The sequence below is a fragment of the Chrysemys picta genome, chromosome 5 (genome assembly GCF_011386835.1).
Source record: "Chrysemys picta bellii isolate R12L10 chromosome 5, ASM1138683v2, whole genome shotgun sequence".
Taxonomy (NCBI): Eukaryota; Metazoa; Chordata; order Testudines; family Emydidae; genus Chrysemys; species Chrysemys picta.
In genome coordinates this window covers 113,905,322-113,929,881 of record NC_088795.1, presented here as the reverse complement: position 1 = coordinate 113,929,881, position 24,560 = coordinate 113,905,322, and the positions used below count along the sequence as shown (strand labels likewise).

Here is a 24,560-nt window from a genome sequence, read left to right as displayed (position 1 = left end):
CCTGAGGGAAAGATTAAAAAAATCAAGCTTGGTTTAAGATGATAGCATCAGATTAATCAGTAAGAATATTACTTAGCAGTTGTAGAGTGTTTTATATCTTCAAAGTGTTGCACAAATATTAATGAGTTAACCTACAACAGCCTTATGGGTTACACAAGTATTTGTCCTAATTTTGTAGCTAGGGAAACTAAGACATAGTGGACTAGATCCTCATCTGTATTTAAATGTCCATGTGGTGCAGCTGAATAATGCAAAAGCAAAGGTGGCTATATACGACCTTTGCGCTCCCAATCTGCCGGGGGCTGAATTGCATCTATTTGCAACCTCCCCCTGAACTAGGGAACTAAGGGTGTGTTTATATTACTATACACCCCTGAGGATGGCCCATGCCAGCTGACTCAGGCTCATGGGGCTCGAACTAAGGGAATTTTTAATTGCGGTGTAGACATTTGGGTTGGAGCCTGGGCTCTGGGACTCTTCCTCCCTCACAGGGTCCCAGAGCCCAGGTTCCAACCCAAGCCCACCACAATTAAACAGCCCCTTAGCCCGAGCCTCCCAAATCAGCAGGCACGGGCCAGCCATGGGTTTTTAATTGTAGTGTGCACATACTCTCAAGGGCTAGCTATGCCAACTCTACATTAGTTGTGAAATTGTCAATGCAGAAGAAGCTATCCCTTTGGGTCAGCTTTACATTTTTTTTGTGATACCAGAGAAGCATAAAGAGTCCCTCGGCCTGGTCTACACTTAAAAAGTTTTGGCAGCATAGTTATGTCAGGGACGTGTGTGGAAAAAATCACACTCCTAGCTGACATAACGATACCAACAAAAGCCCTAGTATTGTACCAGTTATACCAGCAAAAAAGTTCTTTTGTGTAAATTCTTTTGCTTGGGGAACTCTTTTGCTAGTATAAGCTATGTCTCCACTAGGAGGGTTTGCACCATAACTATACCAGGAAATCCTTTCTAGTGTAGACAAAGCCCTAGTGTGGGCCAGAGAAGGTAAGTGGCCAAAGAGCCAGTCAGTACCTGTTTCTGGCTCTTAGTCCCATACTGAGTTCACCAGACCAATGATTCTCAAAGTTCTTAAACCTGGGGATGACCCCTTCCTCAGTCAAACACTTATCTGTTTAATCATAGATTCATAAATTCTAAGGCCAGAAGGGACAATTGTGATAATCTAATCTGATCTCCTGTATCACACAGACCATAGAACTTCCTCAAAATAATTTCTAGAGCAGATCTTTAAAAAAGCCATCCAATTTTGATTTAAAAATTGTCAGTGATGGAGAATCCATCATGACCCTTGGTAAATTGTTCCAATGGTTAACTACTCTCACCGTTAAAAAGCCATGCCTTATTTTCAGTCTGAATTTGTCTACTTCCGCTTCCAGCCATTGGATCGTGTTATACCTTCTTCTGCTAGATTGAAGAGCCCATTATTAAATATGTGTTCCCCATGTAGATACTTGTAGACTGTGATCAAGTCAACCTTTAGCCTTTGTTAAGCTAAATTGATTGAGCTCCTTGAGTCTGTCACTATAAAACATGTTTTCGAATCCTTTAATCATTCTTGTGACTCTTCTCTGAACACTCTCCAATTTATCAACATACTTCATCAGAATGGTTTCCTGTCCCCTTCCATCTTTGCTGGGGATGAAGTGAGGGCTTAGGTCTCTGACTAGATGTTTATTTTGGGGGGAATTTTTAGCACATATATAGCGGCCTGGGTGATACCATTTGATCAGCCTCCAGCACTGAATAATTTGTAAGTGGGAGGAAAAATCCCTTCTACGGGGGTATGGGAGTATCCTTTCCTGGTATTTTTTAATGTTGGTATTTGGTGCAATTTGGTGCCTTCCAAAGGCAAATGGGGAAAAAATAACTCTTCAGAAGTCTCTACATTCTAATAACTTCCACCATGACAGGAATAGGAGGTGAGTGATATTGGAGACAGGGATACATTCAGCAAGGAAATCCCCCACTCCCTCCCTGCCCTACATGCACAACTGGCTTCCCCTTCTGCCCTGCACCATTTGTACCTATGCAAAGTGAGTACAAAATACAACCCAGTCATTAGAGAAGCATTTTACACATTTATTTGCTCTCGTTATGCACAGGTATGGCATTGTGGCACAAGAAGCAAGGCAGTGAAAAGTCAGTCCTGGTGTGTGACACACACACACACACACACACACACACACACACACACACATTATTTTTGGTCTTTTGTCTCTTCCTATGCCTTTCATGTTCTCTTTCCTGCCCTCTACCTCTATCTCCCTTGCTCCTCTTCCCTTTCTCCCTGACTGTATTATCCCCTTCTGTCCCACGTGTGACATTAGAGATAGTATTATAACTGTATCGTGTTTGGTAAGGCAGAATGTTCTAGTGCAGGAGTCCTCAATCTGATCAACTCTGGCAAGGGTATAGAAAAGTGACTGTGGGAAACCTGAAAGGACCAAGCCAGTCTGAAATAAAAGAAGGACAATGGAAGTTATCTGCCTAACTCACTGAGGCACTTTCGTAAATTCTATGAGGCGCCTGTCTGTATCTTTAGGTACCTAAACACCTTTGTAAATCTGGGCCCCGGTCAGATATGTCATTAAACCTGCAAACTGAGGGGCATCCAAGAGGACAGCTTTGCTCTGGCGATCTGCACTATCTCTGTTTTTGGAAAGGTGATGGAAACCCTTCAGAAGCAGCTCTTTTCAGACACATATTTGTGTCCTGAGTTTTCTAGTGTTAGATACTGATCATTCTTTTTTGTAAGCCACTTTCATTTTTCCCACAAGGCTGCTGCAAATTGCATGAGTGACTGTCCTAGATTCTGAGCTTTTTTGTGTCAGGAACAAAAAAGCACAAAAAGACAATATCAACAGCATGATTTAATGTTTTGTATGTGTTGGCAGTAAAATATCTGTCCATTTGTGCCAGCCCAAATATTACAAATACACTGTGGCTATCCAGGCCAACACGGAGAGTCAGCCTAGCTCACAGCAGGGATCCAGAACAGCTTGTAGGGCAGCTTTTAGCAAAATAGCTGGGACCAGAAAGAACCAGATTGTTTGGAGCCAGAGACTGAAAACTAAAATGAACCCCAGCTTGATGCTCCTCAAACCACGCACAGTGGTGGTTGATTTTATGTCCCATGTTTTCCATGTGTCCATGGCCATGGAATTGGACACAGAATCAACCTCAAGTCATGGAATCTGGCTGTAGAATACACTTTTTTTTTTTAACTGTATTGAAGCATGGGATGAGAGTTTAAATGTCAGCATTGTTAACTATGTCATTACGGATCACTTTCTCAGAAAGATTCACCTACTGTGCTTATCCGTTGTCTTCAGTGGCAGATATCTTTGGGGATAGTGGGGCATTATTGGGGTGGGAAACAAAAGTTCTGTCTATACAAAAAGTTTCAGGTCACCTCTCCCCTTATTACACATGGAGGAAGTAAAGAGAAAATGCAAAGCTTCTATAATCTACTGGTCTGTGAGGGTTGCACATTTCCCACTGTGCCTGATCCATAGAGCATGCAAGTCTGTTACAGTGCCCTGCTCTGGAGTCTGGATCCTATAGCTATAGAGTCTTATGCTTTCAGCAGTGGAGGTCCCTGGTTCAATTGTCAGTGCATGCCCAGATAGACATCATCACACTTCTGCTGTCTCTTGCAAGCTAGAATGCTAAACTGCCAGAATCCTCAATTGCATCCTGTCCAAACCTTCAACTTTCTATTCCAACATATTTTATAATGCAGAACAGCAATGCCTACGCACAAATTTTGACACACACAATTTGTGGACAGTGTAAAATACTGTTAATCCCTTTTGACCTGAGTGAATAGTCAGTGTTCGGGACCCTGAAGGTGTTCCAGTTGAGTAGAAATTGACAACAGAGTCTGGTATTTTCTTTGATGCAATCTTGTTTATTTACTAGGACTGTACAAAGTCCTGCTTCTCCAAATGCAGGAGGAACCAAAGCCAAAAGGAGAGAATTTCTTTGCTTACAACCCAAGCCTCTTCAGCCAGCACGAGACTCAGAAGCCCCCTCTCTAGATTCTTCCAGGGTCATACACCATGCTTGTCCAAACTGTCCGTCTCTAAGTCTTGCTTCAGTTTGTCTGTTCCTGTGTCTGTACGATGGGGTATACAAACGCCACACTGGGATGAAAGGGGTTAAAGGACACTAGTGGGCCCAGGTAGCCCTGCTCCTGCAGACCATGCTTCAGCTGGAGAAGGGTTTGAAAAGGGAGCAACCCAGCTCAGAAGGGGCCAGGCGGGGGAGGAGGACAACCTCTTTGAAGCCTCTTTGAGGGAATAGGACTATATGCCGAGTCTGGTTGGGGTGATGATTTAGTTACCTTTTCTTTTTCTTTTCACCTTATCTGGGGCTGAAAGCTGAGAGAGGAAAGCAGCGGTAGGAGCTGACCCAGGAAGGGTAACTGAGAGGGCACTTTTGGAGGCCGGACACTGTCCCTCCTAGGGCCCTATGTCAGAGCCTGGTGGAGTGGCTTCTCTACCACTGCTCCCACTACAGGAGGGGCTCAAGCCACCTGTACTCATCACTATGCCTCTGAGGCCAGGTCTACACTATAAACTTACATATGTATAACTGCACCCACACCCCTGAGCAGCATGGTTATACTGCCCTAACCCCTGGTGTAGACAGTGCTATATTAACAGGAGGGCTTCTCCTATCAACATAGCTACTGCCTCTTGCAGAGGTGAATTAACTGTGCCGACCAGAGACATTCTCCTGTGGGGTTGATAGTGTCTTCACTGAAGTGCTACAGCTGCGCCGCTGCAGCATTTTAAGCAGTGGCGGATTTAGAGTTAGTGGGGCCCTGTGCTCAGTTTCATTTTTGAGGCCCCTCCTCGGACCCAGCCAAGAAAAAGAACATTCTCTCTTATCTCCCCCATCCCAGTTTTTCATTCTTTTTTCTTCATCCTCGTCCTATATTATAAGTAATAGGAAATAAATGAAAATAAAGTGAGGTACCTTGATTGCTTTTGTAGTCTAACCTTTTTTTTCCACAGACCACTTGAAAATTGCTAAGGGTCTCGGCAGACCACTTAATGATCTTTCCAAATATTGTTTGTACCGTTCGCTAACTATTGTAATGTGCTTTGGATAGGAGCACTTTATAAAAAAAAACGTTAAAAAACATTGGGGTGTGGGGTCTGGCCAGGAGTTAGGATGTGGGGGGGCTCAGGGTTGGGGTGTGGGGGCTGGCCAGGAGTTAGGGTGTGGGAGGGAGCTCAGGGCTGGGGCAGATGGTTGGGGTACAGAGCGCTTACCTAGGGCAGCTTCTGTTTGGTGCGAGGGGTGCAGGTGGGGATGGGGGGGTGCAGGAGCTCCAGTTTGGTGCTCAGGGCAGGGATGGGGATGGGGGGTGCAGGAGTCAGGGAGGTAAGGGGCTGGGTGTGTGTGAGAGGAGTGCAGGAGTCAGGGCTGGGGTTGTGGGGGGGGACAGGAGTGAGGGCAGTGCGCGGATGGGGGGAGCTCGGGGCTGGGGCAGTCCCAGTCGTGGCCGCTGGGTTACCTTACTTGGCTGGCTGGTGGATGCGTCCCTGCCCCGCTGCTGCTCCTGTTCGCTGCCAAAGGGAGCTGTGGCGGCAGCAGCATGTGAGAGCTGAGACCCCCTGGCCTGCCACTCCCATCCCCAGGCTTTTTTCCAGGGGCCACCAGCAGCAGTGCATGCCAGGGACTGCACCTGTGCTTCCCGGCATCCAGAGAAGCAAAGCAGCAGGACAGGCGCGGATGGACGCCCCACTAGAGGAGCACGCATGCCTTCCCTACAGCGCACCCCCAGCCGGCCCCTCACCTGGCTGCCTGCTGTGGTGTGTGGGGCCGCCAGCGCCAGCTTGCTGCAGGAGTCCCAGGAGCCAGCAGGAGCCCAGCTTACCAGCTGGGAGAGCACACTGCACGCCGCGCCTCCAGCACAGCTCTTAAATGGCTCCCTCCCTGCTCTCCCTGCACAGCTTCTGTCCCCGCAGCGCCCCCCCCCCAGGGGGTGCTGGATGGTGCTGGGCTGCCTGGCCTTGGGGCCCCCTGTAGTTGGGGGGGGGGGGGCCCATGCCAGGGCATTGTATGTTTCATTGTAAATCTGCCTCTCATTTTAAGTGTAGACCCGTGCTGAGTAGAGGATGAGGGGGCACTAGGTGTGCTAATCCTTTGGCCCTCAGCCCATGAAGGAATCTATTATAATCTCTCAATTTATGTCTGCCCTCCAGCTTGTCTTACCCTCACACACACAACCCCGAACAAACAATACCTAGTCAAAAATCTCTGCCCACATGGTGCTAGTTTTTGAGCAGACTCCATTATGGCTTTTTTTAGGTCAGGCTCCTTAAACATCTCTTACAGTTATCTTAAATGAAGAGCACATTCATACCCATCAGTTTCAACAAGGTTGTAACCACAACAATACATTGAAAAATATTTCATAATTAAGATTTGCATTGTAATCAACATAAAAATAAATAACCTATAAAATGCTGGACTGTTTGGATTATTTATTTAACTAAGAACCACTATATAATGTTATAAAATTCAGCAGTTAAGCCACAGAAGTCAGGGCATCAGATTATATGGCACCTCAGATGTTAGTTATTATCATCTGTGCTTTCTCTGCACACACAATTTAAAAACAAGAGAGGTCAGAAGTCTTTTACCTCCTTAAATGTGTGTATACTCTGGAATTAAACTAAAAAGGCTAGGGAGGGCAAAATTAGGGATACAGCCAGAATAACTAATAAGTCTTAGCTTTTAATACAACCTTTATTTTCAAGAGATTCAGGATAAGTCTCAAATGGAAATTTTTCTTTTAAATCAGTGATAATTGGTGAATTTTAGAATTAAGCTCTCTTCAACTGGGCAAGGAAGAAGGATCACATCACCTGCAGAACAAACTCACATTAGGGAAATTTGCTACAATTCTTACTATTCTTATCCTAAAAAGTTAAAATAATATTTGTTGAATATAATGAAAATACAGTATGTAGTGAGATTATTTCTAAAGGCTTGATGCAAAGAAAGCCCATTGAAGCTGATGGAAAGAGTCTTTTGGATCAGGCCTTAAATGAAGATTCAGAGCTCTGCACGTTAGGGAGTGCAAAAGTGATCTGCAGGGGATCTCTTAAAGTCAGGTCTGTAATTTTAATAGTTTGTAACAAAATGTTAGGACTGGAACAGCCTGATTTTATAATATATAATGCTACAAGGCCCAGATGATCTCTAGGCATTACACACAAGTGTGGGGGTGATGGTAATACTAGGATTCTAATGGCGATGGAAAAGATAAGTCTCCTACTCTTATTTCCAATAGCAGTGCACTAATTATTGTATTTTAGAACTGAGGAAAATATGTCTCATTATTTCAGAGCATACTGTACCCACCCGCAAATACTTAGTCTTGCTCTCTAGCTCTACTTAGTGGAACTGGCTCCAGAACCATAACATAATAAACAATGCACATATTGAAATGTTACTTGTTGAAATTAGGAGAATTGCATTGATAACACTCCCATTATCAGTAACAGTGAGTGCTTGTGTAACCCATGTGCCTACTAGGGAGAGAGCTCTTTAAGAGACCCATTGCGGGGAGGTAGGAGTGAGCTGTGTCTGGGTCATTGTTGCTAGGCAGATTAAGCACTCCACATCCAGAAGCTTCTGGAATTGGGTGTGGTAGTTTTGGATATGCTCCAATAGGTTCCCTGTTGCTGGGGTCAGACTCCATGAGGGCAAGCGGCAGGGCAGCTGCTTTACAAACGGCCATGTGCCCTGTGTGAGTTAGGAGAGGTTCAGTCCAGGAGCAGGAAGCAGGCTGTTGTCCCTAACTCGGAAGTATTTTGCAGGAGGTTAATGATTTTGTTAACCCTCCAACAGGGAAGCATGGGCAATGCTAATTATAGCAAGGGGAAATTGGGAGGAAAAAATAACTTCTATTTTAATTGTATGCTTTGAATGTTTTGATTTTTGCCAAACTGTTCTAGTTAAATTGTCTCAACTAGTCCGATTCACCAATTTTTCTTTAAATGTAGTAATAGGGAAAGAGTCATTTCTATTTTGCTATTCTCAGTTTTGTATTTTCTTGTAACAGGGTTTTCTTTAAATCTATACACTTAACTGAGTGACTGGCTAGCAGTGATTTCAGCAGAGGAAGAGATTCCTACAAGCAAGTGGACGTTGTTTTAGACTCAGCAGACTGTATAGATCTGGTGACCAAAGACTAACTGAGTTAGGTGAACAAAACTTAAGCTTTTGGGAACTTTCAGTTTCTTCTCACTGTATTTCTGTGGGGACTGAACTGTTCAGATTTTAATTTGTTTTCTTTATTTGTGTATGTATAACTGTGAAGGTAATGTCTGTGGATTATAAAATAGCCATGTCATGCTGTAAAAATTAGATTATTTGTTTCTTTATCATAAGATTTTATAAAGTTGTTTAATTAAATTCATTTCTTTAGTTCCTTTTGGGACTTGATTGTGGGGAGGTTGACCCTGGGCAGTCCTTGCTGAAAATCGTTAGAGACTGAACTCTGGGTCTCTAGCTACTTTCTATGGGAGTTGGGGTTTCCCCCTTTCTCCCCCTCCCCCCAAGGTACCAGAGATAGGAAATGAAGTGAACTCTAGCCCACCCAAAGGTTACACTTGTTCTAGCTTCGAAGATGTGCAGAAGAGTGGACTTATGAAGTTTGTTTCCTTGATGGAAGAGAAATTATTTGGCACAGGTCACTGATATCATTTCCTAATCTAAATTATTGACAAATATGTGTTCCTTGGAAGAGGGATACCAGCTATGAAAAGTGAAGTGCATCTTATAATTCAGGGATTTAGTTCCAATTTTAGCACTTCAGTGAAACAGCTGTGATCAAACATTTTAAGTCATCCTGTGTTCCTTCCAAAATTACAAGTATCAATCACTTAAACTAAAGGTGAGTCTCTCTATTAGCTGTCAACAGTAAAGGGACTAAAGCACAGTTAACCAATTCTGATTCCATCCAGTACAGAGCAGTAGCATACATACATAGTAGCCAGTTCATTACACACGTGATTATTTGTACTTTCCCCAAATACTCATTTGCTATTCTGTAACTGCTTTTTTTTACCCTCGCGCTCTCTAGTTGCTGTGCATGCACTCCCAAAGCCGCCACTCTGTCATCTTATGGGCTTCTTTAGTTCTACCTGCTGAGGATGCATTGGTCATGTAGCTCTGAGAACTGGACAAGTGGAGTTGTTCCTTTTTATCCAGCTGATCTCAAACATAAAAGAAAGCCCACTGGTATTCAATGAACCATGCTCTTAAATGCAAAGGGTCATATTCTTCCCTGATTTAGACCCTGTATGATTCTGGTAACTTCAGTAGGGCTGCAAGTGGTATAAATCAGAACAAAATTTAATCCAAGTATCAGGGGGTAGCCGTGTTAGTCTGTATCTACAAAAACAACAAGGAGTCTGGTGGCACCTTAAAGACTAACAGATTTATTTGGGCATCAGCTTTCGTGAGTAAAAACCTCATCCGAAGAAGTGAGGTTTTTATTCACGAAAGCTTATGCCCAGATAAATCTATTAGTCTTTAAGGTGCCACCAGACTCCTTGTTGTTTTTGAAAATTTAATCCAAAGTCTCAAGTGTTGGTTGCTAATTACCATCAGCAGTTCGGTGCTTATTGCAAGAGCAATAAGTGACATCTGTTAACCTAATTGTTAGAGATCTACTGTGTCTGCAGTGGCTGTTGACCCATACTGTAGGTGCCCATCACATTTCAATAAAGTTCTTAGTATAGTCTTGCCATTTTTGATATGGGATTGTGTATGACAATCAAGAGACACAATAGCCATAAGGGATCTGGAGCATTTCTCTTGTGCTCAAAAAACATGTATTTGGTTCTTTTATCAGTCTCCACTAACACCTGACCATATTCTCTTTCTCTCTCTCTCTCTCCATTGCCATTCCATTTTATTTTATATTTGATAAAATAACTATGATCTGTATTAAAATGTGTAGTTATCTGGTGACCCAGTGAAAAACCTTTTTTCCCAACTGAGCTGATCTGGGCCTGCTACACACCAAAGGAAAACTCATGAATTATAGAGGACTGTAAATGGCTCTAGTTTTACAAATAAATTATCGCATCAAGAACTAGTATGTCCAACAGGGTGCCTAGATATTGTGGAGACAGGTGAGTGAGATGTGGATTTCTCTGGGAAAGTAGTCTGATTTTTTGTGCAATTTGCCTGAGTATGTATTTCCTTATAATAAAGTCGTAGATAGAATCAAATAAATCCGTTTATATACTCTCATAATAAAGCCATAGATAGAATCAAATAAATCCATTTATATGCTGTCATTCCATTTACTTTTTGCCAGAAACTAGAAGACTGATTTTCTTGTAAGCTGTAAATTAGCACTGCAGAGGTGAACAATTCCACATAAATACTCTGATCTGGACACTGAAATAGAAAAATACAACTCTACTTCCGGAATCACAACTCATACTAGTTTCAGGCCAGTCAGTCATGGGTAACACTGATTTAGGACATTGTTGTATGGCAGCAGGTTACTATTGTAAGCTGTTTCTTCTTTCATCATGTAGTATATTATAAAACCAAAAAGCACAACTTTAAAAATCTCTGATTATTTAATCATGAAGACAGGCAACTAGTAAAACAGAATATTCTTGTGAAAGCATGTTGGGAGACTATGCAATATAATCAGTTTGTATCACATTCAGAACCAGACTTGAGAAAAGTGTGAACAGTCTATTCTATTCAGACTTGACTCACAACCTGAGAATAGCTGGCTGATTCTTCCTCAATTATCACAGTGAAATAGTTAACTATACTGTAAACATCAGAATTTAGAGTTAAATTCCCATTCTCTTAACTGACTTCACACCTCTTTTAAGGATATTGTTTTTATCTGTCTGTAGTCTGTATGACACACTGCATCAATTCAGATTTGGAAGATTTTCTTTACATAAAAGAAGGCTTGAAAATTAAATGAAATCTTTAAATTCTGCAGAAACTGGTGGGGCCACCACAGCAGTGCTAGTTCAGTGTGCTGCTCTGAATTGGCTCAATCCATATTATGTTTAGGATTTTAAAAGTGTGAAGTATATATGCCTATAATCTAAATAAAAACAAGCTGAAGGCTTGAATAACAAGATATGCATTCATGGTCTGTACATATGTATTTTTTCCAGAGCCAAGGATGTTTGCATTGCTTTACGTTACAAGTTTTGCCATCTATACAAGTGGACAATCTCTTCACAACCAGCTCAAAGGAGAAAATTACTACGCGAGATATATTTGTAGCATTCCTGGCTTGCCGGGCCCTGCAGGTCCCCCCGGAGCTAATGGATCACCAGGGCCTCATGGGCGTATTGGTCTTCCAGGAAGAGATGGTAGAGATGGCAGGAAAGGAGAAAGGGGTGAAAAAGGGAATGCAGGTATTGAATATTTGTGCTAACTAATGGAAAAAAAACAAAAAAAAGAAACCAACAACCCAGGACCTTCTCCTGGAACTTACTGTATTTTTTTTTTTTAAGTTTTATTTATCAGTGACTTCCTGAGCATAAAATACTAGCAAATATAAATGTAAGATACTGTTGTTATGTATGTAACAAAAAATGACAAATTATATCAGATTTAAACCCATAAAACAAGAACATTGAATCTCCAGGGGGAATCTTCATTATTATTATTTTTTTCTCACAGATAAAAACTACCAGTAACTTAAAGTTAAAACATTACAGGGATGTTGTAATTATCCAAAAAACAAATATTACAAACACAGGACTCAGACTTGAGGTGAAATTTAAAAGAAATCCAAACAAGTTCAGAAAATAAATACAGTTAGTGTACCCAAGTAACATTAGCTTCATTCTGAAATGATACCATTTAATAACCATGCAATTAAGATTAGAATATCATAATTTTGTAGTTCTGGATTAGATTAAACTGACTTTTAAAGACACATTAGCTTTTCTAATGTTTTTCCTCATGGTGTCAAGATTGTTTAGGTGCCTTAACTAAGCATTTCCAGATCTTAACATATTTAATTTTTTGGGGTCTACTCACCTCTATAAAGTTGCTCATGTGGATGACTGTTAGAAAGATCCTGGCCTAAATGAACACACAACACAATAAGCAATAGTGGCAAACAATGGGTGGGAGATAAGAGGAAAGGACAATGTGTGTGTAAAAATAAGGTTTCATAGTTACAAATAGTAAGTTATGTGTAATTCATGTTCCTCAAAATGCATATACCCTTTTAAAAACTTCCCTACCCTGTGTGTTTCTAAAACATCCCTACTCAGCCAAAGGATATGGTCAACATTAATGTACACCTTTCTTGCTCATTACTGTGTCACTCCCCACCTGGTCCCACCATTGCCCGTTTGCTTGTTGCTTTTCAATATTTTTATAAATTTTGATATAAAATCTCACCACATTTGCATTGGTATTGCTTCTTATTTGTTACATAAGGTCATCCTTTATTTTGGAGACATCCCTCATAAGATTTTGATTTTAAAAAATGGAACAATATAAAATTAACAAGGCATACATTTAAATAGATTAAAAATTCATCAGCGGGCAGGTGTGTTTCTAATGGGGTCCTGCAAGGATTGGTTCTTGGCCTTATGTTATTTTTATCAATGATCTGGACGAAAACAAAATCATCACTGATAACGTCTGCAGTGACACAAGTTGGGGGAGTGGTAAACAAGAAAGAGGACAGGTCACTGATACAGAGTGATCTAGATCATTTAGTAAGCTGGGTGCAAGAAAACTATATTTTTAATATGGCTAAATGTAAAACCAGTAACAAAGAATGTAGACCATACTTACAGGATGGAGAACTCTATCCTGGGAAGCAGTGACTCTGAAAAAGATTTGAGGGGTCATGGTGGAAAATCAGTTGAACATGAGCTCTCAGTGAGGTGCTGTGACCAAAAGGGCTAAAGTGATATTGGGATGCGTAAATAGGAGACTCTCGAGTAGGAGTAGAGAGGTATTTTTACCTCTATATTTAGCCCTGGTGTAAGTGCTTTTAGAATACTGTGTCCAGTTCTGGTGCCCACAATGCAAGAAAGATGCTAATAAATTCTGGTGCAGAGAAGAGTCAGCAGAAGGATTAAAGGGTTAAAAAACATACCTTATAGAGATAAGCTAAATAGATCTTGTGCTATCAATCTAACAGAAGGTTAAGGGAGTGACGTGGTTCGGTCACAGAGACCCCCTTGGAACTGTCACCTGATGTGCTGAGATTATCTCTGAACCTGTTTTCCCTGCCAGCTTGGGACTCCAGAACCCTGTCTTGTTGAGCCAGACACACTAAAGGTCTGTCGCATCTTACGCGCATAACATGCGTGATTTCAGCTTTATGCGGTCGGCAAAAACAAAACAAAAGAGAAAAATAACAATTTTAATATTGTACCTGTAGTGCGGGCGATTCCGCCCGCCATTACACTCAATGTAATTTTGACTACACGCGATTTTCGCTTTACGCGCTGACTGCGGAACTTAACCCCACCGTAAGATGCGACAGACCTGTACTCGGCTGCAACACAGAGCCAGGGTCTGAACCACGTTCCCAAAGCTGCAGGCTTTAACTGAAAAACACTCAGCAGGTACTCCTGTCTCCAGCACCCAGCTCCCAATGGGATCCAAACCCCAATTAATCCGTTTTACTCTGTGTAGAGCTTATATAGAATAAATTCATAAATTGTCCACCCTCTATAACAGAGAGAGAGAGAGATGCACAGCTGTTTGCTCCCCCAGGTATTAATCACTTACTCTGGGTTCAATAATAAGAATAAAAAGTAGGATTTAAGTGGTTTCAAGTAATAACAGACAGAACAAAGTAAGTCACCAAGTCAAATAAAACAAAACACGCAAGTCTAAGCCTAATACATTTAGAAACTGAATACAGGTAAATCTCACCCTTAGAGATGTTCCAATAAGCTTAATTCACAGACTAGACTTCTTTCTAGTCTGGGCCCGATCCTTTCCCCTGGTACAGTTCTTGTTAGTTCCAGCAGGCATCTTACGTGAAAAGCAGGGGATTTCACATGACTGGGACCCCCTTTGTTCTGTTCCATCCCCTTTTATATCTTTGGCGCAAGGCGGGAATCCTTTGTGTCTCTCTCTGGGTTTCCACACTTCCTTGTAAATAGAAAAGCACCAGGTGATGGATTCCAGTATCATGTGACATGTTCACATGTCCTGTGAGACTTCATTACTCATTGACTGGCACCCACGTGTCACATGTACAGGAAGGCTTACATGTAAACAGAGTCATTTACAACCAGTTGTCCTAGTTAATGGGAGGCATCAAGATTTCAAGCCACCATTAATGGCCCACACTTTGTATAGTTACACTAGGACTTCAGAGTAATACTTTATATTTCTAGCTTCAGATACAAGAATGATACATTCATACAAATAGGATGAACACACTCAGTAGATTATAAGCTTTGTAAGATACCTTACAAGAGACCTTTCGCATAAAGCATATTCCAATTACATTATATTCACATTTATAAACATATTTCCGTAACATATGGAGTGCAACATCACAAAGGGATGACTTGATTACAGTCTCTAAGTATCTACATGGGAAACAAATATTTGATAATGAGCTCTTCAATCCAGCAGAGAAAGGTATAACATGATCCAATGGCTGGAAGTTGAAGCTAGATAAATTCAGACTGGAAATAAGGCATACAATTTTAACAATTAGAGTAATTAATCATTGGAACAATTTACCAAGGGTTGTGGTGGATTCTCCCTCACTGACAATTTTAAAATTAAAATTGGATGTTTTTCTAAATGATCTGCTCTAGGAATTGTTTTTGGGAAGTTTTTATGGCCTGTGCTATACAAGCGGTCAGAATAGATGATAGCAGTGGTCCCTCCTGGCCTTGGAATAAATGCATCTTTGAAAACATAGGTAACTATTACAGTATAATATGTATACTATAATATAGACATAAGAAAATACAGTTTAATAGATAGAGTTCAGTTGAGAAAACTATTTAATACTTGGTTTTCACATGTCTATGCCATACAGCAGCGGTCCCCAAACTTTTGAGGGTCTTGCCCCCCATTACTTCTGTCTGCGCCACCTCGTATCCATCCTGGAGCCAGGAGTGGAGCCACGGCTCAGGGTGTGTGTGTGTTTGTATGTGCAGTGTGGGGTAAGGGGGCCGAGGCTGAGGCCACAAATGGGGGTCGGTCTGGGGCCAGGAAGTGGGGCCGCAGCCAGGGAGCTGAGTCTGGAGGTGGGGGCTTGAGTGGAGTTACAACCAGTCTGTGGTGGGTGCCGGCAGCCGGGCCCATGGCCAGATATAGCTCAGCTCCTGGCCTGGCCCCCAACAGAGCTGTGGCCAGCAGCCGAGGCTGGGGGCTGGCATGGGGCTGGGAGCGGAGCCAAGTGAGGACTGGGCTGGGCACCGGGCCAGGAGCCATCAATGTGTCTGGGGGTGGTACCAGAGCAGAGCTGGGGGCGGGGAGGGGCTGGGTGATGCTCCCCCCTTCCTTCGCACCCCCCCCCCCTCTGTGGGGGCTGGCCCAGGCCCCGCCATGCCATCTTGGATGTTCCTCCACTCCCCCCCAGGGGGTGCTCCAAGACCTCTACCATACAGTAACTGGAAATTTTAAAGAACTTCCAGTCTAAAAAATATAAGCTATTTCCTGTCAATAGTGACATAACTTACTAATAGAATTTTAAAGCCCTTATGGCTATATCCTATCATTGTTCTGCACACAGAACTTCCAGTAAGAATAATGGGAGTTTTACCTTTAAATAAACAAATGCCAGATTAAGGTCCTTAGTATTAATATAACGTTTCACCCTTGTTTGACATCTGATGAATTTTATGCATTGTCAGTGCGCACACACAAAAAATATAGACAAGTTTTTAAAATCTCAAATTCCATTCTAACTGTGGGGTGTTTTTGAAAATCTGACAAGGATTACACCAAACCAGTTTCATTATGTATTTAATTTTATTCAAACATATCCAGTAGCCCATGCAATTATTTGCTTTGCCACCTACAAAAGAGATTGCATATGTAATAATTAATAATATAAAATGTTCTTCAAGGTTTAAGAGGCAAGACTGGACCTTTAGGAACAACTGGAGATAAAGGAGACCCAGGACAGTCTGGTAAAAAAGGACCTACGGGATTGGTTGGTGCCAAAGGTGAAGTGGGTCCAGCTGGACCACCTGGACATAAGGGAGATAAAGGAGACCGAGGAGAACAAGGTGTACCAGGGATCTGTAAGTGTGGAAGGATAGTGCTGAAATCTGCCTTTTCTGTTGGCATCACTACGAGCTACCCAGAAGAAAGATTACCAATCGTATTCAATAAAGTCCTTTTCAATGAGGGTGAGCATTACAATCCTTCCACAGGGAAGTTTATATGTGCCATTCCAGGGATCTATTACTTCTCTTATGAAATCACCTTAGCAAATAAGCATCTTGCAATTGGGCTGGTTCATAATGGGAAATACCGAATAAAGACATTTGACGCTAACACAGGAAATCATGACGTAGCTTCTGGATCCACGGTGATCTATCTTCAGGCAGAAGATGAAGTGTGGCTTGAGATCTTCTACACTGACCAAAATGGTCTCTTTGCAGATCCCACTTGGTCAGACAGCTTGTTTTCTGGATTTCTCTTATATGTTGATACAGATTATCTCGATGCCTTATCTGATGACGATGAACTGTGATATGGGAGATGTCAAAACATCTCCAAACAAACTAGACAATCTGACACAGGATTTGATTTGGAGTGTATAGGAGACAAAACAATAATGATATGAGCTGGAATTTTATTTTTGTTTTGATGGGACCACAAATCAAATGTGGAAGAAGGTTTCTAGCCTCTATGCAGGACATTTTACCAAAGAGCAAGGATAACAAAATTAATAATATACTAATGAATGACTGTCACTCCAGACCCGGATCCTCTTAAAGATTATGTTTATAATAATATTTAAACAAATTTAAGATAACGTACAACAAATTGTATATAAAATATATTGAGTTGTGAAGTGACAGAGTGGTATTGACTTATTAAACCTCTGGATACTTTGTATTTGTTATTAAAGGAAAATTGAATGCCTGACATCACTAACAGCCTTGGTCATTCTAGGGAGGTAAATATTTAAGAGATACATGTGATAAGAAATTTAGAAAGTAGAATGAAATAATACAGTAATGGCCATTTGAGAGTGATGGACCCTGAAAAGACCATTACTTTACTTTAGTCAGATACCAACACTAACAAAAGACATATAGAGCCAGATGACTTCTGAACGGAGCCACGCAGATTTACACCAGCTGAGAATCTGGCTCAATTACATTAATTAAAAGGAGACCAGAACCAAGGGTCTGTATCCAATAAATTGATTAAAAACTGACTAATTTAGTGAACTCAAAAAGTAATTGTAAATGGGGAATCATCATCCAATGTGGGTGTTTCTAGTGCAGTCCCACAGGGATCTGTTCTTTACAAACATTATTCAATATCTTCTTCAGTGATCTGGAAGAAGATATAAAATCACCGGTGGCAAAGTGTGCAGATAACACAAAAATCAGTAGAGTAAAAATAATGATTAGGATAGTTCCACAGAGCAATTTGGATCCGATGATAAGTTGGGCTAACCTGAATAATATGCATTTTAATACAGACAAATGCAGTGCCATAAGTCTAGGGGGTTGGGGGTGGGAAAGGTCGGTCACACTTGCAGGATGGGGAGCTGTCTCCTGGAAAGCAGTGACTCTGAAAAGAACTTTTGGGCCATGATGGATAATGAACATGAGCTCCCAGAGCAATGCTGTAACTAAGAGGGCTAATGTGATCTTGGGATGTATAAGCAGGGGAATATCAAATAGGCGTAGGAGGGTTATAGTGCCTCTGTATGCTGATGAAACCATTTCTTGAATACTGTGTCCAGTTCTAGTATCAACACTCAAAAAAAGGGCTCAGCATGAGACACAAGAATGATTTGAGGTTTGGAAAATCTACATTAAAGTGAAAGTTTTAAGAAAGTCAACCGTTTAGGTTATCAAAGAGAAAGCTATGAGGTGACTTGATCACAGTCTTTAACTACCTGCGTGGGGAGAAAATTTTTGGTAGTAGAGGTAATTTAGTCTAGCAGACAAAGGCATAACAAGATCCAATGGCTGAAAACTGAAGCTAGATAAATTCAGATTGAAAAAAAAAAAGGCACGATTTTAAACAGTGAGGGTAATTAATCATTGGGACAACTTGTTGTGGTGGGTTTTCCATCACTAGAAATCTTTAAAATAAGATCAGATGTTTCTCTAAAAGATAAACTCTAGCTCAGCTAGAAGTCCTGGGCTCGATGCAGGAATTATTGGGCAAAGTTTTATGCCCTGTGTTATGCATGAGGTCAGATTAGATGATCAAAATGGTCCTTCTAGCCTTAATATATCCTAACTCCATTGAGGTCAGTGGCAAAACTCCCATTAACTTCACTGGCAAGAGGACTTGACCCAAAGTCCTTCCAATTAGTATTGCAGCTTCTCCAAGTGCTGAAACCAAAAACGTTCTCATGGTAATTACATGGAAACATACTGTAATAAACTATGGTAATGGGTTTATTTGCAAGAGCAACACACGCGCATGTGATGCGCTGGTCAAAAATGTTTCTATTTTTTTTTTTATGGAGAATTGGGTTTTCAACTAAAAATTTGTCAAGGAAAGTGCCTGATTTCTGTGAAATTTTTTTACTTTTTGGCCAAAAAGCGTTTGGTTTTTGGAAACTTGTTTTTTCAATGAGAAGTTGAAATTCAATGGAAAAATACCCATTTTCTGACCAGCTCTACTTACATGTTTAGGAACCAATAATTAAACTGAATTTATTACAAATAAATAGTCAGTTGAAGAGGTGTTGACAGTATCATAGTAGCAACTCTGTAGTTAAGGTTTAGTGATGTCTCTTTTATTTTAAGTCCCTGTGCTCAGCTACTTATAATTTTCTCAAATTCTTTTTGGGCTGAAACTTTTCACTCTTTGCCTTAGCCCAGAGATGACTTTTAAAGGAAACTCTGAAGAAAATTTAGAGTTTTCTGAAGTTGAACAAAAAACTCGGGCTTCAGTTATTTTGTAAAAAATTCATTTGGACTTTTACAACTAGATATCTCAAAATTAGCTTTGTTTTAATTCAATAATGCATGCTTTCCCTTGTTTGAAGAAAGATGGATCTGAATGTAACTTTCTTTACTGATTTCAGCACATACCAAAGTATGATGTTCTGTGTAGTCATAGATTCAGATACGAGTATTCATAGATTCAGATACTTTTTTCTGTGAACGTTCTCTTAGCCTCAAACAACTCTACATGACTGTATAAGAATGGTGAGACCTTTCTAGCCATCATCCAGTCAAGGTATGTGTACCTGCTAAAGTTTAGACTTGTTATCCAGGGTGAGTTTTCCTAATGCATCCTTTTTCTGTAAGAGTAATCTTTTCAACTTTTCCTGCACAACGAGCATTTTAAGGATGATTTATATCTGACGTGCCTTTATTTGAGTTTTAGAGGATTCTTGATTAATTATGATAAATCATGGAAGTCTTGGTATGTTGCAACTAGAAAGCCATTGACTGGATACTTGAAAAGGATTAGCTGCCTTGGTCTGAGCATACCTGATATTGTCTAAAAATTTTCAAAAGGTAAGCAGAGCTGGGCCTGTATCGGAAACCTTCATAAAAAAATCAAAATAGGATAAATTAATGGGATGGGTGGTAATGAAGAGAAAGAATACTGAGGATTCAGAAGCAGAGCTTTAATTAGAACAGTTTGGTGCTACCATAAAATATTGTTGTTAAAGGAAAGATAAACAAAACCATAAGATACCTGAAAGAAGAAAGGATGATCATTGGACACTTCTTACATTTCCACATCGCTCAGCATGGATTATGGGTCACATAAGGCCATCTTCACACAAAGAAAGAGAAGAAAAGATGGAATGGTTTCAGGATCCTCATCTTGAATACTTGAGAATCATCAAGCAGCAGTTTTGGTAAGAAACCATAGTAAAAAACAAGAGTTTCCCATCTAGAACACTCTGTTCACTGGTCAGACTTGTTTCAATGTGTAGCACCTTCTTGGAATATTCTGATCCCCAAGAATGGTAGAGTCCACTGGCTGCTCCCTTTGAAGTGATTCTGTAACTCATTTTAGTGCCAGTGGGCCAGGCTTCATTAAGCTCTTTCATTTGATGGCAGGACTTCTGAATATGCAGTGCCTCCTTCTAGTAGTCAGGTGAATAAATCCATGCACAAACCCTATTACCTCTAGGATATTAACGTATTTAAAAGGAATCTAGGACCAGTTGATCATAAGAAGAAACAAATAATTTAATAGGGGAAAGGACTTGGCTAAATTAAACTGAGCCAGGAGCCGGTGAACAGAGGGGGGGGGGCCAGGATCCATTGCTGTCTCTGGCATCATTATGCCAGCCACAAGGCAACTGACCAGGCTGAGAGCCCAGAAGTAGGAGCAGGTCAAGGATACCGCTCCTACTGGCAGCTGAGCCAGAACATGGAGAAAGGCAGCGACCCCAAAGGCCTGGGCCCTCTCTGACCCCCAGCCCCTTGCCTATTCTTATATTCTTTCATCTCCACGTTGGCTTTTTTGGAAGGATGAGGGCCTCAGTCTCAGATTTTGTCCCAGACCCTCTAAATCTCCATCACTTGGAGAGAGTTCTTACAGAGACAGAAAAACACCTTCCGTCACTGTTGTCTGCATCTACACTACGGGGTTACAGCAGCATAGCTATGGCACCACACCTATGTTGATGTAGCACCCTGCAGTGTAGATATGGCTAGAAATTACAACAGGATTGGGCTTGTAACCCCATAGAAATCATAATTCAATGGGAGCAGGATTGGGTCCAAACCTATATACAACAAAAAACATTGATAACTTTGCTTAATTTCAACTTACTTTTTCCAAAATGGCCAGTGCATGAGTTTACAAGGCGATTTAACTGTTTGGAAAGTTTGTAGGCATGGTAACAAACCAATTTTGAGCTATTGAGAAAAGTTAGGCAAATATAAACTTCAAATTAGGGAAACTTTTTACTAACCAATAACTCAAAAACTTCATGACTGGTTTTCTTCAAACTCTGCAGAACTATTCTCCTTTGCCATTAAATTTGCTAATTTTCAGGCAAAACCAGTTTTCCAAGCCAAAGTTATTGGGGGGGATGGACTAAAATAGGGCTTTATAAGTTTTACATTGTTTTGTTTTTGAGTGCAGTTATGTAACAAAAAAACCCCCCAAACTGACGTTTGTAAGTTGCGCTAAAGAGATTGCACTTCAGTACTTGTATGAGGTGAATTGAAAAATACTATTTCTTTTATCATTTTTACAGTACAAATGTTTGTAATAAAAATAATATTAAATGAAAGCGCAACTTACAAATGTCGGTTTTTGGTTGTTGTTTTTTGTTACATAACTGCATTCAAAACCAAAACAACGTAAAACTTTAAAGCCTACAAGCCCACTCAGTCCTATTTCTTGTTCGGCCAATCGCTCACACAAACAAGTTTGTTTACATTTATGGGAGATAATGCTGGCAACTTCTTATTTACAATGTCATCTGAAAGTGAGAACAGACATTCACATGGCACTTTTGTAGTTGGCATTGCTAGGTATTTACGTGCCAGATATGCTAAACATTTGTATGCTCCTTCACGCTTTGGCCACCATGCTTCCATGCTGATGACGCTCGTTTAAAAAAAAATGCGTTAATTAAATTTGTGACTGAACTCCTTGAGGGAGAATTGTATGTCTCATGCTCTGTGTTTTACATGCATACTGCCATATATTTCATGTTATAGCAGTCTCGGATGATGACCCAGCATGTTGTTCATTTTAAGAACACTTTCACTGCAAAATGCAAAGAAGGTACCAATGTAAGATTTCTAAAGATAGCTACAGCACTTGACCCAAGGTTTAAGAATCTGAAATGCCTTCCAAAATCTGATCGGGATAGGGTGTGGAGCATTCTTTCAGAAGTCTTAAAAGAGCAACACTCCAATGCAGAAACTACAAAACCCAAACCACCAAAAAAGGAAATCAACCTTTCTGCTGGTGGCATCTGACTCATGATGAAAATGAGCAGGTGCTGGTCTGCACTGCTTTAGATCGTTATCGAGCAGAACCCATCATCAGTATGGATGCATGTCCTCTGGAATGGTGGGTGAAGCATGAAGGGACATATGAATCTTTAGCGGATCTGGCATGTAAATATCTTGCAACATTGGCTAAAACGGTGCCATGTGAAGCCTGTTCTCACTTTCAGGTGACATTGTAAACAAGAAGCGGGCAGCATTATCTCTTGCAAATATAAACAAACTTGTAAACAAAAAGGGACTTGCTGGCCACCGCTTCCTGCAGCTCCCATTAGCCGGGGACAACGAACCACAGCCCCTGGGAGCTGTGGGCGGCCGTGCATGCGGACGGTCAATGTAAACACTGTCTCACGGCCTGCCAGCAGATTACCTTGATGGGCCACAAATTGCCCATCACTGGCATAAACTTTGCATCCCTGATCTTGGTCGAGGCCTCTCGGTATTAGTCTAAAGCTAATTAGTATTGCAAATATTTGTACGGTTAAAAAAAAAACTGGGGAAAAAGTGATTTTTAAAACAACCACCTTTCAGACATTCTTTATTTAATGTCAAGTAACAAGAAAGGGCACAATCCCAACTATATTATGTATTAATTTATACACAATCCCAACTCTTTTCCTTTGCTGGACACTTTTAACATACACACAAAATTAAAAGACTTCATTAAAGTAATCTTCTAATGCATAAGAAGAGTAAGTTAATTTGCATAGGTAAGTTTATTTTCTTCACTGTTTCAGTACCTATTAGTAGTCTAAACCATATGGCTTATATAGCTACTACATAAGTCTTTTCAGCAGAAATATATGACTATTCCTAAACAATTTCACATGATACTCTAACATTCTCCAGTACAGTTGGAAAAAGATGATAGTGAATATATAGTGCAAAAGATTACATACATTCTTCAAATTGTTTTAAAACTATCTAAAGTGCTTAGATGGGTGTCAGTATAAAATTACATAGTGTAAAATCTTAAAGAGAACCAATGTGCCATGCCCCTTATTGTGTATGTTTTAATAGTTGGTGTGGCTATTTGTACAGTATTTTATTTGTATTTATATTCCATAAATCATATAGTGAGTTTGGTTAGTTAATATATAGGGGAATATATATACTCATACATTTAATTTAGCAGTTTGTATATACAATATATATCATTTGGCTACATTGATGTTTGACTAGGCAATTTGTTTGAACTGATAAGTGGTAACTTTAATGTGGAAGCATCCAGTTCACTTTTACAAATCTGTTTGAAATGTATCTAGTTCAATAAGTAATATACGTGAATTAGGTGAGAAATATGGTTGAGAAAGCAATATATCAGAATCAGTAGGTGATATCACCCACTGAACTTCATCTGCACTATACCATTTAATAGGTATATCTTTTCCTATGAGTAATACATTCTTTTCAAATGTGCAGTATAGCAGTTTCAGTATAAACTATTTAAAATTCACCGAGCAGTGCATTTATTTTAGTATGATCTATGCATTTAGGAGCAATACACATTAAAATTCAGTTACTTAAACCAACATTCCAGGCTGCAGATGTCACAGTATTTTTGAATTTTAAGAGAAATGATTCTTCCTCACATTGTATTCACAGTTTCAGAGTAGCAGCCGTGTTAGTCTGTATCCGCAAAAAGAAGAACAGGAGGACTTGTGGCACCTTAGAGACACAGAAACTCCACGTACTTTGAGGAAGTTCTCAGTAATGTATTTGTCTTGGAGATATGAGCAATATTGACTCATGGAAACTGTCACATAATGCTCTACGGAACAAAGTCAGACCTGACAGTTCTGAAGGCGTAACCATATCGGTCACTGAATGGTTAAAACCCTTTTTCCTATAAACTGAAAAGAGGTTACCTCAGGTTAATTATAGACACCTGAGTCCAGTTAAGGGCAGCCTATAACCTTTAAAAACCATCTGGGTTGCAGGCATGCAGAGACAATGGTGGCCCTGAGCAACCAGTCCTACAGGATGAACTTTTGCTGGAGGAGCAGGTGTTACCTCAGGAGGATACTTTGTCTGCTGTTACTGTCTCATGCTCCCCATTTGACAATTCTGTGACCCCCCAGCTCCTCCAGTTCCAGAGAATTTTTAATCCTATCAAGACCTACTCGGGAGAATGCTTTGGGCATACAAGCTGAACTGGTCCAATAGAATACCCACAAGCTGTTGGATGTTCTTCAGGTGCTGCCCCTGGCAGAGTAGCCCTCCCTATTAATGAGGCCTTTGGAGCCACCAAAGACCCTATGGCACACAACAGCTTCCTTAGCTCCTACAGCTAAGTATGCAGACAAATTTTACCATGTCCTGATGCAAGGCTTTGAGTTCTTTTATTCGCATCCTTCCCCAAACTTCCTGGTAGTT

General features: G+C 40.7%; 1 protein-coding gene across 10 annotated transcripts in view; it reads left to right on the top strand.

The window, feature by feature from the left end:
• The window catches only part of C1QTNF7 (C1q and TNF related 7), a 92,962-nt gene extending 75,820 nt beyond the window's left edge, over positions 1 to 17,142 (top strand). For 2 of the 10 annotated variants that reach the window (XM_042855450.2, XM_042855448.2), the window contains exons 2-3: positions 11,205 to 11,450; positions 16,113 to 17,142. In XM_042855450.2, the coding sequence (XP_042711384.1) occupies positions 11,213 to 11,450; positions 16,113 to 16,744 (870 nt within the window). In that variant the 5' untranslated portion in view covers positions 11,205 to 11,212 and the 3' untranslated portion in view covers positions 16,745 to 17,142. Of the gene's footprint in view, positions 1 to 7,723; positions 7,860 to 8,101; positions 8,244 to 10,369; positions 10,568 to 11,204; positions 11,451 to 14,849; positions 14,957 to 16,112 lie in introns of those variants that run through there. The other 8 variants (XM_042855451.2, XM_065597057.1, XM_065597058.1 and 5 more) reach the window with 8 other exon arrangements.
• Positions 17,143 to 24,560: the final 7,418 nt, after the last annotated feature.